General features: G+C 43.7%; 1 protein-coding gene across 3 annotated transcripts in view; it reads left to right on the top strand.

The window, feature by feature from the left end:
• Positions 1-17084, top strand: part of TSPAN2 (tetraspanin 2) — a 43584-nt gene extending 26500 nt beyond the window's left edge. The window contains exons 3-8 of one of the 3 annotated variants that reach the window (XM_012644601.1): positions 1917-2014; positions 3688-3762; positions 4995-5093; positions 6342-6413; positions 12189-12272; positions 15085-16431. In XM_012644601.1, the coding sequence (XP_012500055.1) occupies positions 1917-2014; positions 3688-3762; positions 4995-5093; positions 6342-6413; positions 12189-12272; positions 15085-15150 (494 nt within the window). In that variant the 3' untranslated portion in view covers positions 15151-16431. Of the gene's footprint in view, positions 1-1916; positions 2015-3687; positions 3763-4994; positions 5094-6341; positions 6414-12188; positions 12273-15084 lie in introns of all 3 variants that reach the window. The other 2 variants (XM_012644602.1, XM_012644603.1) reach the window with 2 other exon arrangements.
• The last annotated feature ends 8 nt before the right edge of the window (positions 17085-17092 follow it).

Below are 17092 nucleotides of genomic sequence, written 5' to 3'. Positions count from 1 at the left end.
GGCCCACATGCACAAAACGGATGTGCTGGGAAGAGGCTCAGGAGTGGACACCGCTAGGGCAGTTTCGGGTTGTATTTGCCGTGAGCGCTGGGATTCTGATAACCTAAGAATGGAATAGTGTTCGCATAAGCAAATTTTCTTGGAAAGCTCATTATTTCCAAAGGGCAAGGGACCAAGCAGTCTTGTTCACGGTGGGGTGCAACTCTGTCCTCCTCAAACTCCTGTGCCTCTGTCCACTCAGCCCTGGCCTCCTCGGGAGCCCCGCTTTTCCTATAGTCCAGACTTTCTCGGTGTGAAGCTTCCTCATCTGCTTGACCCTGGAGAGCCCAGCCCTGTGGTGGCTTCGGGGGTGTTTGCTGAAGTGTATCCCCACATGGATCTCTAAGCAAAGATGGGCAATGAGAGCCGGCCAGTCCAGAACCAATTCGATTTCCTCTCATTATCCACTCGCCCAACACACGCTGATCGGGAATTCTGCCTTGTGATGGGCATGTTCTAGACAGGATGAATAAAGGTTGTTTGTGGACTTGAAATCTACAGAGAGAGTCAAATTTGAGAACCTGCAAAGGCACAAGGCAGAAAAGAGGTGGGCATGGTCAGATCATGTGAATCCCAAGTGTCTGGAGTGTAGGATGGGTAAGCATTTAGCGAGGACCGGCCCCTGGGCTATGACTCCATGTAGAATCTGCACACTGCATTATGTTTCAGCTGCAGCGGGAGCAATGGGGACAGCAGGCACTTTAAGCAGTAATTACGGTGGTGCGCCATGAGACATTCTGGGAGGGAACCAAATACGGTGTTGCTGCTGGTGGAAGAGGAGGGTGGGGAGGGAGTCAGGGCTCCAGGCTGGGTTAGTCCCACCTGCAGCCTTTTCGCCTCTCCCCCGACATTTGTGACACAGAATAACACTTGCCTTACCTAACCGGGTTGTTTTGAGGAGCCACTGAGATAGAAGTGAAAGAGCTTTGAAGATATTGAAACACAGAGAAAGACATTTCTAAAAACATTAAGATGTTTAGACAGTGGGGCCAACAATACCATTATTTTTAACATGGTATCGTTTCCCTCATTACTACATCCATTCCCCTGTGAAATTATTCTTTTGGAGGAAAGGCAATGGGAGGAAGTGGCGGAGCTGGGATAGCAGGAAGTAAACCCCTGCTTCAGCAGTGCAGAGCAGCAGGGCTTTGGCCTCCCTGAAGAGGACCTGGAGAGCAGGCCTGGCTGGCTCAGGAAGCGGCTCCGTCTAGTCTGAGAACAGATAGATCTGCCCACAAACCACTTTCAGCTACCCAGAGGAGCCCCAGGAAGTGGCCTGAATGCCAGTCTCAGGGGTTCCCCACAGAGGCAGGACACCGGCCCCCCACCCTCCCGCTGTGAATGGGAGTGGTTTCCAGGTGACTCATGTGAGTGAAATGCAAAACATGAAATAGAGCCTATTAGCATCATTCCTGTTGTGTGCTAACTTATCTCAGGATCAGAGACGGAAATAAGAAAAGGCTTGGCTTTCGTGTTCTCAGTACCAGAGCATTTCTGGTTCCTGCCCTTTTCTTCTCTGCCAAAACAACTGTTCTCCAGGCTTGACTTACGGAGTATGTAAAATCTCCACCCAAATTAAGGCTGCCACTATGGCTGGAGAGACAGGGTAGAGTCGTGGTGATGAGCCAGCTTTTGAGGGCCACGAGCATTTTTGTCCAAGCTCTGCCCAACACCAGCTCTATGATCTTGAGCAAGTCTCTTAACCTTTGGGGGTCCAGATCCTCTCTGAAACATGGAGGTAATCATGGCACCTACTGATGGCACCGTGAGGGAGCTCTTGAGCCTGCTTGGTCGTGGAGGAGGCAGTGCTGGGGGCCAAGAAGCAGACGCTTTTCTCCCTGGGCTCTCAGTGGTCTCCTCTGACCTCTTCCCCACAGGGCTCTATGTTCTGGTTGGAGCCGGGGCCCTGATGATGGCCGTGGGGTTCTTCGGGTGCTGCGGAGCCATGCGGGAGTCGCAGTGTGTGCTGGGATCAGTAAGTGGGGCGTTGGGTGCACGGTGGGGTGGGGAGGGAGAGGGGAGCAGGTCTGAAGGGAGTCGGGACATCTGGCCCCAGCCCAGCTCCTCCCTGCACTCTTGGAGGCCTTGGCCCGCACGCCCTCAATCTTGGTTTCTCCATCTCTTGCACAAGAATAATATTATCTTTGTCCCTGCCTCGTAGGAAAAGTGTGAGAAAAATGAGGTGTAAAGATGTTTTGAGAGGAAAAGTGCTTAGCAATTGTAAGGGGTGATTATGATTGTTCTTTTAAAAATAATATTTCCCAGTGAGTGAGGCAGCTGAAAGATCCCTATGGCCAGGGAAGTGCTGTTATCTACAAGCAAAGCATTTCTGTTTGGGATAAATAACCAAATATCCCTCTTCTGTCTTATTTTAACAAGCAACATCTGTTTTAAAAAAATAATAATAATTTCAATTATTATTGAAACTGCTATACATACAATGCCAGCGTAGCCTGGGAGAAACAAGGCAAAGGAAGAAGAGGAGCAGAGGGAGAGAAAGTGTTTGTATTTCCCCATGGGGAGTCAGAAACAGCAATGTTATTAGGCAGCCTCTCATTTCTCTTTATTCATTGTAATCTTTGGATTTTTTAACTCTGGTTGCTGCTTCTGATCTCTCGCTGTGTGAAATTTTTCACTTGTTTCTTTAGCCAGCTATTCTTCCTTTTTTTCCCCTGTCGCTGAGCATGTCTGTCTTGTTTATCACTGACCTTAGTTTGATCAGAGCAAACGCAGGAGGCTTGAACAGAAATCCGTCCAGAAGGACACGCCCACCTCCACTCCCGTCTCCTTGGAGAAGCCTTTCCAGACCACGAAGTCTCACATCGCACCCTTCCCCAAGCCCAGGCCCCATCAGTGACTCTCTATCTCCTGATCTTCTTTTATATCTTCATAGGCCCTTTTTGTTCATGAAGGTTTGTTTTTTGTTTGTTTGTTTTTAGGGACAGGGTCTGACTCTGTTGCCCAGGCTGGAGTACAGTGGCATCATCACAGCTCACTGCAGCCTTGAACTCTCAGGCTCAAGAGATCCTCCCACCTCAGCCACCCAAGTAGCTGGGACTACAGGCGTGCACCACCATGCCTGGCTAATTTTTTTATTTTTGTAGAGATGGAGGTCTCACTACGTTGCCCAGCTTGGTCTCAAACTCCTGACCTCAAGCGATCCTCCTACTTCAGCCTCCCAAAGTGCTGGGATTACAGGCCTGAGCCACTGTGCCTGGCCTCATCAAGTATTTATTGAGCACATAGGTGCCCGACACTATTCCAGGTGGTGGGATTTCTATATGACTGTCTGAAATTATCTTACCTTTTTATTCCTTTACTCGTTTATCATATCTTCCTCTGTCCAATATAAGGTCCATGATAGCAGAGACATTGGGATCTTATCTTGTTCTTCTATACCCGGCACCAAGGACAGTACTTAGGGTAGGATAGATGCTCAATAAACAATTGATGAATGAAGGACCAAACAAACTACACGAAAGTGACACAACCATTACGTAAGGGAAACTAAGGGACAAATGCTTCCTGCTGGATCAGTTCAGACTGATAACCTTGCCTAATGCTTTTCCAGTGGAACTAGAATCAAAGAGGCTAAATAAATGGAAAAGGTATTAAATTAATGAAATTAGTATTTTCTCTCCTCTACAGTTTTTCACCTGCCTACTGGTGATATTTGCTGCTGAAGTAACCACTGGAGTATTTGCTTTTATAGGCAAGGGTGTAGTAAGTAAAAATTACTTACAATGTATTTTTTATAAAGTGTTCTCTTTATGGCAAACTATATGAGAATATCAATACCCACAATGTTATTAAGAAACCAAATATCTTCCAATATTATAGTTTAAGCAGAACTTTTTTTAACCTAGAAGTGTACAGAACTGAGCATATGTATGTATAAATGTGCATGCTTGTATGTGCACACAATTTTTCTGAAGAGATAGTTTACAGTTTTCATTAGATTTATAAAGTGATTTATGATTTAAAAAAAAAAAAGCTAAGATTATCCTCAGTTTAAAATGGGGTAGGGGTAGATTACAGACTTTAAAAAGAGACAGGGGACAGAGGCCCCTGAGAGACTCCTCAGAGACTGAGTCTGACCTGCTGTGGGCTAGCGAAGCCAGTTTAGAGTCGCTGCCCAACTCCGGGTGATCGGAATAGGTGATCAGGAGGAACCACACAGGAAGTGGTCTTCTCAGAAGGGTAAAACATACTTGTGGGATAGAGAGGAATGGAATGGAAAAGAAGAAAAAATGGGACCGTAAGTTTGCTATATTTCAGATTAATTCATGTGCCACCAATATTGTGTTTATGAACTTATTTTAGACTAAAAAAATGGTAAACAGGTAGAATAAGTGAATATCACCTTTGGAATTTTTGAAAAATAGCTGGCTGTGTTTATAGGTTAGTTTAAATTCAGCTACATGTAGAAGTGGAATTGTATCTTTTGAGATCTCTATGGATTTGGGGTCACATACCTTTATACTAGAAAAAGCATTCTCTAAGCTTTCTATTATATGTGAATGTAGAAAGTTTTCCTTGGTGATGAATACCTTTTAAACCATGTCATAAAAAGACTTGAGTCCTTTTAACCAGTGGGGTACCAAGGTTGCAGAGGTCCTAGCCCTGGCCGTGCGTCAGAATCACCTGGTGGAGCCCAGGAATCTGAGGGCCAGTTGCTGCTGCAGCCGTCAGGTTTGGGAACCTCCACTCCTGAGAAATCTTTCTAGTCCATGAAGACTATTCTTTGTTAGTCTATCCTTCCATCTTCAAAAGCATCTTAGGAACTCTAGAATCTATAATATATTCCATATATGTAGAATTATCTTAAAATATAGTTAAACATATGGAAAGGCAGCATTTTTGAAGGGTATGGAAGAGGGGATTTTCCTTGATGAAAGGAGAGTGTTTGAAATGTCCCACTCACTGTTCCCTCAATTTTCCTGGCATTGTTTCAGGCTATACGACATGTCCAGACCATGTATGAAGAGGCTTATAATGATTACCTGAAAGACAAGGGGAGGGGAAATGGGACTCTCATTACCTTCCACTCGACAGTGAGTAACTTTACTTCTTCCTTGAAATCACATCTTCCGAAGATTATGTGTAAACCAGATTCTCTCTAATCACCTGTATTAAAATTAAAAATTCAGTAACGCCAAGTGGCAGCATCCTATTTTAGCCCTTAAAGAGCCATGACTTGCATTATGTGTAGAACCCTACAAGACAAAGAGGCCTGCCACACAGAGTGCACAAGAAGAAGTCAAGATATGTTCCCGAAAGACACAAAAGAGCATGAACAAGAACACGGAGAAAGCAGCCCAAATGAATATCAGGCTCCCTCAAAGAACAGCGTTGTGGTTAACAGAAACAAACGTGACCTTTAAGTCAGAAATGCTAATTTCTAGCTGCAGTTCCACCACTTAACAGCTGTGTGACCTTGAGCAAGGTACTTGGCCTCCCTGAGACCCACTGAGCTCCCTCATTTATTATATAAAATGAAGGGTCACAGGAGATAGCTGCATTCCCTCCTGGAACCTTCTGTGGCACTGCACCGTCAGTGGCATGCTCAGAGCTACATACAGGTAATCAAGGAAGGCTTTTCATAGAGAGAGGGGCCAGGCCAGAGTCATTCTGATCTTTTAAACGCTGTGGTATGGAGAAGTAGCTACGCACTCCTGGGCCAAGTGTTTTCACGGACCTGGTTCTTGTCTGTGACAAGACTGTCTTGGAGAGTGCCCACTGTTCGTGTGGTTTGGCCTCTGCTGCCCAAGGACATCAAGCAGCACACAGGTTCCTTTGTTTAAGGGGCCAGCCCTAAGGCAGGACACCTGTTTGCTGGCCAGTCTTCAAGCCTGGCCTGTCAGCCCCGGAGTTCGCTGTAGCCACTTCTCTGCTTCCCACACTGTCCCCAGTTAATGAGCCCTTGCTAAAGCTCATAAAATTGTAGCTCCACAGCGAGTTAAATGACTCCCGGTCTGAAAGAAGGAATCCAAAAGCCCCAGCTCCTGTCTAAACGGCAGCAATTTACACAGACACCGTCAATTAGCTTCTTGCCTTGTTTTGGTTGCCTTGAGTCACTTCCCATCATAAAACTCAGACGGCTTTAGAGAAGTCGTTTTCCTGTTTTGCTAGCATGATCATGTGATTCTTCATTCTCATTCCAGAAATGGCAGTTAGGGTGGCAGTGACGGGGCCTTGTCGCTGCTTCGCGGCCTGGGCACCCCGGTCCTTAGCGGGATGCCCAGACTTGTAGCTGCTGCTTCCCCCTCCCGTGTCCTAAAGTCTCTTCTCTGACTCTCTAGTTTCAGTGCTGTGGAAAAGAAAGCTCCAAACAGGTCCAACCCACGTGCCCAAAGGAGCTTCTAGGACACAAGGTAAGCTTCTACCAAGGTTCCTACCCTACCCTGTAGTGTGAGGTGGCTTTGCCTTCGGCGTGGGGGCAGGAGGCTCAGGTTCTACCTCTGAGGCGTTCTAGGAGGCCCTCTCCCAGTGGCTTCGGTGCCTCGGCTTTATTCTGTGTAAAATAGGCGAGAAGCAATGCTTAGTCACAGTCCCTTGGTACCCAGGGATGATGGTATGCTGACCTAGCAGTAATGATGCTGCATGCTTATAATTAGGCTCACCAGGGCTGGAGGTGTGTGCCCTGAGAAGGTTGCCCACACCTCTCCATGCAAGTCACAGCACTGATAAATGTCTCATTGATTAAGTGCTGGGTGTCAGGCACTATGCCAGTTTCTAGGAACTCTAAATTGAGAAAGGCCTATCCCTGCCCTTAGCAGCCTTGCAGACTAACCAGGGCAATAGTGATGTGTGAGAAGCCTGTACAGGGTACCCCAGAAACAGTAGAGTGAGGAAAGCTTCATAGAGGAGGGGATCCTTGAGCTGAGTTTTGACAGAGGAAGGTCATCCCAGGCCCAGAAAGCAGCAGGAGCAGAGGCTTGGTGGTGTGAAACTCCAGGACTGCAGGAAAACAGGGAGCCCCAAGGGAATGGTGAGCAACGTCTTAGGAGAGGCAAGCAGAGGCAGGACTTTATACCTGGAGGTTTGAGGAAGCCATTGCTTTCAGTGGAGAAGGAACATAATCAGTTTTGCATTGTAGGAAGAATGCTCAGGCTGCTGGGCTGAAAGGTAGAATAGAAGGCTGGAGATTAATGAAGGGGGACTGCCTTGTGGTCACCCTGGTAAGACAGTGGCCACAGCTAGTCACAAACAGTAGGGATGGAGAGGAAGCAACAGATTCAAGAGATGTTCAGAAGGTAAAATCAACAGGACTGGGTGACTTACTGGATATAAGTGGTGAGTAAAAGGAAGGAGGCTAAGGTTTCCAGATTCTGCTTGGGTGACTGGGTGGGTAGAGACTCCACTCACCAAGAGAGGTGAATACAGGGAAAGGAAGCAGATGACAATTTCCATTTTGGTCAAGTTTGTACTCCAGGTGCCTGTGGGACTTACGAGTAGACTGCGATGAAGACACAGGCGTGGGCATCTTAGCATGTTAGCAGTAGCTGAAGCCGTAGGAGTGAGTGAGAACACCCAGGGAGAGTGAGTAGAATGAGTATGGGCACTGTCATTGAAGGGATAGGCTGAGGATGAGAAGTGAGAACAAGAGGCTGTGAAGGAGGAGTCAGAGGGTCAGGCAGGTCCAAAGACAGTGGCGTCCAGGAAGCCGAGGGAAGAGATGGTTTGTCCACACTGTAAATGCTGGGAAGAGGGAAAGCAAATGAAGACTGGAAATCATTTGTTGGATTTGTTGCTTAGAAGATTGCTAATGACTTTTGTCACACAGCTCCAGTGAAATAACTGGGGAAAGCACAAATACCATGTGCGGGAATGAAAGGAGAAACCGTGGGATTGTGGAGACAGTGATGTAGACCCTTTTAGGCCCTCAGCTGTAAAGGGGTGGGTGAGATTTTAGCTCCAGCTTGTGTCCTGAATCACCCACTGAACGCTTCCTTCTGCCTGGATGAAATGAACAAGACATGGCACTGCCCTCAAATTGCTCTCGTTGGCTGGGAGACGTGCTAGGGAGCCACTAACGCCACACGGCAGAGTCAGGGCAGCACCAGAGGGAGCACAGCGACTCACCTGGGGCATAGGATTCCATTATTCATGGGAGGCTGCCCTGGTGTAATTCTTAGGATGAATTTTGAAGGATGAATAGGAGTTCAGTAACCAAACAAAAAAGAGTGGGATATTCCAGACAGAGGGAATAGGGCAAAGGCACGCAGGCAAGGGAAGGTAGTTGTTTTCAGGTAAGTGCCTGTGGCTGGGAGCCCCAAGTGCCTGTGGGAGATGAGTACTTCTATGAGGAGAGAGTATTCTTAAAGGGCCTTGGATACTCTTGCGAAACCAACAGTCTAGGCTTTGTGCTGCTAGCCTCGGAAGCCGTTGAAGGCAGGATCTGAGATGGGATTTGCATTTGGCTGACTTTGCTCTGGTGACAGTGTAGGGGGCTGATGGAAGATGAATGATGAGGAGTGGAGGAGACCAGTGTGGGAATGCTGCTCCCCTCATCGTCAGCCAAGAGCTGTTAACTGGTACAGGCCAGGCTGAGCAGCAGGAATTGAGAGGAGAAGGCCATTTAGAAAGCAAAATCTACAGGACTGGTGGACAGTTAGAGATCAGAGAAGAGCGGAGAATCACTGCTGGGTTTCTGACTCCAACACCTACATAGATGACAGTGTCATTTTATTGAGGTAAGGAATGGAGGAGAAGGAGCCAATTATGGGGAAAAAATGAGTTTAGTGTTTAACATGGTGATGTTGAGGAGCCAGTGGAACTTCCGAGTGGAAATATCCAGTAGGCAGTTGGAAAATCTGGTTTGTGGCTCAGGAGACGGGTTCGCGTGTCAGTGCTTTATGGGAATCTTAAAGCTATAGATTTGGATTTGACCCATTAGATTTGGAAGAAACGAAGGATGAGGATAGAACCCTGGGGAACAGCAACATTTAAAGGTGGGCAGAAGAAGAGTTGCCAAAGAAGGAAACTGGGACGAGCAGCCAGGCCAGGTGAGGAGGAGGGAACGGTTGCCAGGCCGGGGCTGCCGTTGAGTTTGGTTCAGTATTGATCAACTACCTACCTTATGTGGGGCACGGGGGACACACAGACGAACGAGAAAAAGTCCTTACTCACAAGGGACTTGTAGTCTAATAGGAGAGGTGGACACAGAAATAGACACAGTGCGGTAATAGAGGAATGCACAGAGGTGAGGCCAGAGGCTGGGGAACCAGAGGAAGGCTGACTAGAGGTAATGATGTCTCAGCTAAATCTTTAGAACCGAGAAGGAATATGCCAGCACTGGGCGTGGGAGGGGGAAGCCTGCCTGCATAGGGAACCGTGTTAGCAACGGCACGGAGGCAGAAATGTGATGGTTTGTGTGGGGAGCTGAAAGCCCAAGAAAGTCCGCCAAGATAACTATTGAAAAGCTGATAGAATTTCCTTTAAGGAAGTAACTGGTGACTTGGTGTGAGGGACCAAGTAAGGACAGAGCCCAGGCTGCAGGAAGTGAGACGCGAAGAGAGAGGGCACCCTTTCAAGTAGTTTGACTTTGAACCAACGACCCAAAAAAAGAGTTCATAAAAGATGAAATCCAAAATATGATTAAACACATAAAAAATGTGGGCACTTAAAAGTAATCTTAAAAATTAAATAGCTAATTAAAACGAAAAGATGCTGGTGTTTAATCTGTGAAATTGGCCAAGTTTTTTTCCCTTAGTAATAATATAGTTTTGGCAAGAATGATGTAAAATGAGCTTTCTCGGAGAAATTGATACAATAGTTTTAGAGACAGTATGACTATGTAAGACTGGAGAGTTAAGTGTGTTCATGCCTTTCGATTTAGAAATTCTGCTTCTTGGAGTTGATTCTCAGGAAAAGGAATCAGAAAGGTAGACAGAGATATTTGTGCAACTGTAATCATTGCGATATTATTCATGAGAACAAAATGTTGGATAGACCCTTAATACGTGACAGTAGAGGATTGTCTAATTAATGGTACATTCATATGATGAAATGTTTTACAGCCATCAAGAATCATGGCTTCAAAGAATTTTTAGTGAAATAAGACATTTTTGAAGTTGTAATATTAAGTTAAAAAGCACAGTTGAATATAAAGAATGAACTAAGTATGTGGGTGTGTTTGTGTGTGCAAGAATCGCCAACAATGTTGGTTATTGTCTCTAGTGGTGGGAGGACAAATGTTTCTCTTTTTTGCACATCTCTTTTCCAAATTTCTACAATAAACACGCGTTCCTTTGGTGACTAAGTAAAGCCAGTCCATGCTTTGTTCATTTGTTTTTCACAAAGAGAAGCTGGCAATGAAGGAAAGGGCCTGTGGCCAGAGCTAGAGGAGGACGGTGTTGTGAGGGCTCGTCTGTTTAGATTGAAGAACTCGAGCAGGTGCTATATGATGAGTGAGAATGTCAGCAGAGAAGGAGAGTCTGAAGGTGGAGGAAGGACAGAAGGTAACTGATGGCACGGGCTTCCCAAGGAGCAGAGAAGGAATAAGCCCCAGCGCAGGATGAGGGTTAACTTGCAACAGAGAAGGGCACCTCTTTGGTTCTGGTGAGAGAAAAAGCAATTAAGAGTGGTGCTGCCTTGCTCCCTTCGTGCGCTCGCTACCTGCGACAGAGCCTGGCACTGAAGGGAGGAGCATCTAAGTGTGTAGGAGAAGAAGAGGAAGGTTGAGAGAATTGCTATAGGTTGACCCCTGCTTTCTCCAGTAAGTAAAGGAGCCACTGTCTAGAGCAGCGGTTTTCAAACTTTTACCAGAATGTACTATAGTTATTTCCTCTCGATCTGTGTTCTTCTCTAAACTGTGAGCTCCCTGAGAGCAGAAGAAACTGTGTCCCATTATCTCTGCTTCCACCACCGCCTCCCAGGGATTGGTGCCAGGTAGATGCTCAAGAAATGTGTGTTGACTATGTGAATGATGAATGAACGAAGTATCATAGGAGAAAGAGGAGAGTGGTGAGGGTTCCATGTAGTTTATGTGGGTTTCAGAGGGAGCTGACTAGCGATGAGTAGAAGGATCTGAGCAGCCTGAGGATACCTTGGATTGAGAGCATCCCTCTTCTTAAGAGGACTCTGAACAGCTTTTGAAGCTGGAGAAACTAATAATGGTTACAGGTGATCTATTCTGCTCCCTGTCCAATTTTTCCTCCACCCATGAAAGTCCTTTGAACCCACCTTGCACGGGTCTTTTATGGGCACAAATGAAAGGATAGGGACCCACCCTGCCCAGCCCAGTCACCAGAGAACAGAATGGTCCTCTAGCTCCCAAGACTTGGCTTTCTTAAGCATTGGCTTTCCTTTGTTTAGTTTGAACCTGTACGAGCGTTTTAGTTTCTTGATAGGTAATGACTACCTTGCATAGTAATTGGATCAAGTACATAGAAAGTCTTTTAAACTGTTAATGACACTATGAAAACAAGGGGGTATTATTTTAAGGATATTTTAATTATTTTTCTGTGCTGAATGTAAACACAGGCCCCAAATTCTTTTTTTTTTTTTTTTTTTTTTGAGACAGAGTCTCACTGTGTTACCCGGGCTAGAGTGCCGTGGCGTCATCCTAGCTCACAGCAACCTCAAACTCCTGGGCTCAAGCGATCCTCCTGCCTCAGCCTCCCGAGTAGCTGGGACTACAGGCATGCGCCACCATGCCCGGCTAATTTTTTCATATATTTTTAGTCGTCCAATTAATTTCTTTCTAATTTTAGTAGAGACGGGGTCTCGCTCTTGCTCAGGCTGGTCTCGAACTCCTGAGCTCAAACAATCCGCCCGCCTCGGCCTCCCAGAGAGCTAGGATTACAGGCGTGAGCCACCGCGCCCGGCCAGGCCCCAAATTCTTAAATGCCTCAGATACTAGGGAAATAGCTTCCTCCAGCCAGATTTCAGGACCCTGAAGCAGCCGTTGGCCTAACCAGGAAAATCCCACCAAAAGGAGAGGGTTGTATTCTTTTTCCCCAAACTACATTTTTGCTTTAAGGTTGTCAGGATGATGTTATCCAAGAGGAATGGTTTACATATGAGTAGAAGCTGACGTGGATTAACTCACACAGGATGATCTGTAGTGATGGAAAGGATTGGATGAGGGTAATGATTCACACGTACAATCAGTTTTTATTCTTGACTTTTTTTTCCCAAAACAGAATTGCATTGATGAAATTGAGACCATAATCAGTGTTAAGCTCCAGCTCATTGGAATTGTCGGTATCGGAATTGCAGGTCTCACGGTGAGAAAGTTCCAGAACTTACATTTTTTGCCCCCTAAGAAGCCTTGAACCTTTGCATCTTATTTCTGTTCAAGTGTGATATAGCAGTATCTTAGGAGAGAATTCTCATAAAGAACAAAGACCTTTGTTCACAGTACATCTTCTAAGAATAAAGCTAATTAAATTTTAATACACCAATACTTAGTCCTCTAAAATATAGTGCAAATTTGAACTTTTACCTAATTATGACCGTGAGTTTATCATTGTGGTAACTTCCCATTTTAAGGCCACCAATCTTAACCTAGGTAAGTGATTTTCAATTCTGGGGCTCTTTCTACTGTTGCAAATTCAAAATAACATAATGTCAGGTTAATCTATCTCACCTAGGATTTGAAGAGTCAGCATAGCATAGTGATTAACAGGGTGAGCTCTGGCATCACAGTCTAGATTCAAATGCTGGCTCCGCTACTTACAAGCCCTGGGATTATAAGAAACTTTCTTAATTTCTCTATGCCTCGGTTTCCTCATCTGTAAATTGGGGGATTTAATATACCAACCTCATAAGATCATTGTGAAGATTAAATGAGATACTGCATATTACAGATTATGAATTAATACATAAAAAGTGTGTGGAACATATAGCATTCAATAAATGCCAGCTCTCTATATAATCTGAGTGTTCCCAAACCCAGAATCCAGGCAGAGGGACTAGCATATATGAGAAGGTGTGAAGCTCAGTACTTCTAAGGTGCAGAAGAAGAATGTGCGGGAAGAATTGATAGCAGCAGATGGGTATAGTAGGATTAGCAAGAGATGGAGATGGAGAGGCCATCGGGTCCCCGTCATTGAGGTCTTCGTGTGCCCTTCTGAGAGGCTGGGCTTCATCCTTACAGAGAGAGGAGAGCCGCCGAGGGTCAGAAGGACCTGTGGTGAAGGATAAGGAAAGGTTAGAGGGAGGCAAGATTGGAGTCAGGGAGGCCAGTTCGGAGGTGATCTCCGTTGTCCAGGGCTTGGGCTGTAATAGCTAGTGGATAAAGTAGCTCTCTCTGCAGCCCTCTACTAGATTAATTGATGGCCTAAAGGCAGGGGCTTTGGGGATTGTGAGAAAATCGATAAACTGGCAGTTCTCAGGGAACATACAAGCACCTTTCCCCTTTTCTGTGTTTAGACCACAGAGGAGTGCGACAGTGACTGGAAATACTATGCTGAGGACCTCCAAACCCAGGGACATCCCTCAGGCCCTCCCCACCTGCTCTGGGGTTAGCCTGGTGCAGTTCCGCAAGCTCCCCCAAAGACAATCCTGAGGCAGGAGGTTTGAAAACGTTCCACATAACGGAGGTATCAAATAGACCCTCCTAACAATCCTACAGTCTCAACAAACGAGCCTCCTGGAAGCAGTCTCCCCTGACTCATATCAGCAGCAGGCTGGGACGGAAGAAGTCTCTTTCCAAGGAGCCCCTTCAGAGCACAGGAGGGTGGGGTAGGGATGTGTCCAGCCTTACAACCATATGAGTTGTAAGTTTACATATTTTCCTAATTTTTTGTATTTTCTTATTTATTCACCTAGAGAATTCTTCTTCACAGACTAAGTACTACAGTTTTCACCACTTAAAATAAGTAAAACAAAGTCCTTCATAATTCAATATTATCTTATGAGCATCCTTGGCCAAACCAAAATAAACAAAGAAAAGCATCTTCTCCCAATTGTGTGCACACAACAGAAACAAGTTCAGGCAAAGGAGAAGTGCGTCGTGGGGTGTCTCGAATCAGCGGCCCCAGAGTTTCCTTTAATTCTTTTTTTTTTAAATTCTTTTCTTTATAAGGTGAGAGTTGCACAGTGTAATCAGTTAACTAAATGTCCATTAGCTGTCTCCCCTGCCACACACTGGCATTGAGTCCTCTCAGCCAGAAGCTTGAAATCCTTCTCCTGGCTATGTCCTGACCTAAGTCTGCCCCTCCCCTTCCAAAACAACTGGTCATTCATACTTGGTCGAATTTAGCATTTATAGATCCCGGACTGACTTAGGATGGAATTGAGGAGAGAACCAGAGAGTTACGATACTGAATTTTTAAAACAAATGTTGACAGCAATTTATAAAATGGTGCCCACAGATAGGATTTCACAGGCTCTACAAAATTGTAGGGGAAATGATTGAGGACAAGAAGGATCTTTGAGCATTCTTCTATTCAGACCATGTAAGTGGATCTTGATTTCACCCAACTATTTAACTTCTCAGAGAGCTGTCCAAGAGGTAGAAGAAGTCAGTAATATCATAGTTCAAATACCTGTTATACTTTGGCAAACTGAGTTAAACAGTTAAACATCATTTGTACTTGGAAATGGACAAGAAATGAAGTGATGCTCCACTTTTTAATATGTGGTCACTGTTGTAAAAACTTAGAGCTTTTCCAACAATAGAAACCTATTTAGACCACAAGCATATTTAAACAAGTGGTTATGAACACATTTTGCAAAATGAATATATAAAAGAGATCTTGGATTAACCTGAAATAAAATTCCAAAACTAGTAGTATATCAGTCTTTCACAATTATTAAGAACTGTTCTGTAATTCTGAAACAGAGCCCTTTTCTTACAAAAGAGCATTGTTATTATTTTTAACAACAATAATATAATAATTTCAAGTAGAGTTAATATGAAAAATCTTTACCCAGTAGCCAACATTAAGTAACATATAAAAATGTTATTTATAACCAGTAATTCCTGCTTATAATTACTTGTTAACTTAAAGTAGATACCCAGGGTGTTTGTTGATCTTTTTATAATTCAGTACACATTTAAAAGTCACTAACGAATGGTTCCTTCTGTTTCAGATCTTTGGCATGATATTCAGCATGGTCCTTTGCTGTGCGATACGAAACTCACGGGATGTGATATGAAGCTGTATACTTCTACATGAAAATTGCAATCTAGGGCTTTCATACCAAATGTCACAGGAGCTGTCTCTCAGCTCATTTTTAATATTCAAATGACATTAGGATCTAAAATAATTTGCTGTCAATTGTACATTTGCACATGTATGTATGTTTGGCTCATTACTGGTTTACCCCTTGAGTGACTGCCTCTGTATGTTGACTGAGAGCGTATTAATGTGTGATCTGTGTTTCTGGTATATGCATTGCACAGAATGAAAGCTGTCTGCTGGGAATTCCTGATTCTTGTTATGTAAGAAGAACAACCTATTTAACTCCCAGAAAAAGATCAAGAAATTTTGAGAAACTTTTAAAACTTAGCTACTGATAAAAAGTGATAATGGGTCAGTTTCTCAGACTCTAGCCATTGAAAATTAGATACAGCAAATTCAGGGATTTCTAGTTAATGGAAGCAATAAGCTACAGGAATGGAGAGATCACAGTGGAGTGTTAAAATTGACTGTGTCTGAGTTGGGTGTAAGGGTTTCCTGGGATTTTTTATATACATCCTCTCCCCAGAATACAGTAAACCACAGTTTTAGAACTGAACACATCTGTAAAACTAAATATAGCATGGAAAATCTAATTTGAATAAGTCATGTTTTCCTAGTATTTAAAAACAACAACAAAAAAAAACTTTCTCTGGAAAGAGAAGTCACACAGACAACCATGTGCCCTATAAAAGTGAGTGTTTATAGGACTAAAAAATCTTTTAACAACTTTTTAAGGAAATATTCGTTCTTATACAAAGACATGTAAATATTGCTTTATTACTTCCTTTTCTGACTCTGAACTACTGCAACCCTCCCATCCCCAAAACGGCTTTTATCTCAAATTCTTCTGTATTCCTCCAAATGTAAGGACAGAAAGACTAAAGCAAGATATCTGGCAGTTTCAAATTGTGAGAAAGAGAATTTTTACTGGCGTTGTATCTTTGAAATACCTCATAACTTGAGTTTACATATTTTCCTAATTTTTTGTATTTTCTTATTTATTCACCTAGAGAATTCTTCTTCACAGATTAAGTACTACAGTTTTCACCACTTAAAATAAGTAAAACAAAGTCCTTCATAATTCAATATTATGTTATGAGCATCCTTGGCCAAATCAAAATAAACAAAGAAAAACATCTTCTCCCAATTGTGTGCACACAACAGAAACAAGTTCAGGAAACAGATATTTTTATATATACACACAACACAAAAATATGTTCTTTCTGTGAAAGTCCCTATGAAAATAAAATTTTCAGGACTTTTTGGAGGTGAGGAGGTCTTAATTCTTGAGTTTAAGTATGTAAACCCAAATTTAGGATCTAAATTGGCATGTTTGTCAGTAATTTTTAACTAGCAACTTGTTACTTTTAATAAATCATAGATCCTTAAAAATTACATTTTAAAAGGCCACACAAAAGTTGGGGGACTTTGGAAAACCCCAAGTGAACTTCTATACAAATGAGAACACAAGTGTTTGGTTGTACACTAAAGGAAAGTATTGATATCATGCTCCCAAGAAACTTTCACAAAACGTTTTGTTGATATAACTGCTTGAAATAGTCTCACTCCCATGTAGAACCACGTTTCTCTTTCTGCCATACTTACTACTGCTACTAACAATGGAGGAAACTTTTCTAGGAAAAAAGATTGGAAGCAAGCTAAAAACTTAATTGTGCATAGCTAGTTTACTGTGTCTATAGCTAAAGAAAAGATTATTTTAAGAAAATCACTTCATGAAATAAATATTTGTACCCCACTAGTTGAGAAATGTCACTTTTTACGCAAAGAGCATACAGTCCAGCTCCCTTAGTAGCTTTAGTTCATCTGTCTTCCTGCAGACAGGAAAAAGGCCCAAGTACATACTCAGGTTCCTTCCAGCACAGAATCATCTCTGGTTCCACAAAAATGTTTCATTT

The sequence above is a fragment of the Propithecus coquereli genome, unplaced genomic scaffold (assembly GCF_000956105.1).
Source record: "Propithecus coquereli isolate 6110/MARCELLA unplaced genomic scaffold, Pcoq_1.0 Scaffold215, whole genome shotgun sequence".
In the NCBI taxonomy this organism is placed as follows: Eukaryota; Metazoa; Chordata; class Mammalia; order Primates; family Indriidae; genus Propithecus; species Propithecus coquereli.
The sequence above is the reverse complement of the archived record's forward strand: the minus strand, read 5'-3'. Positions and strand labels throughout refer to the sequence as shown.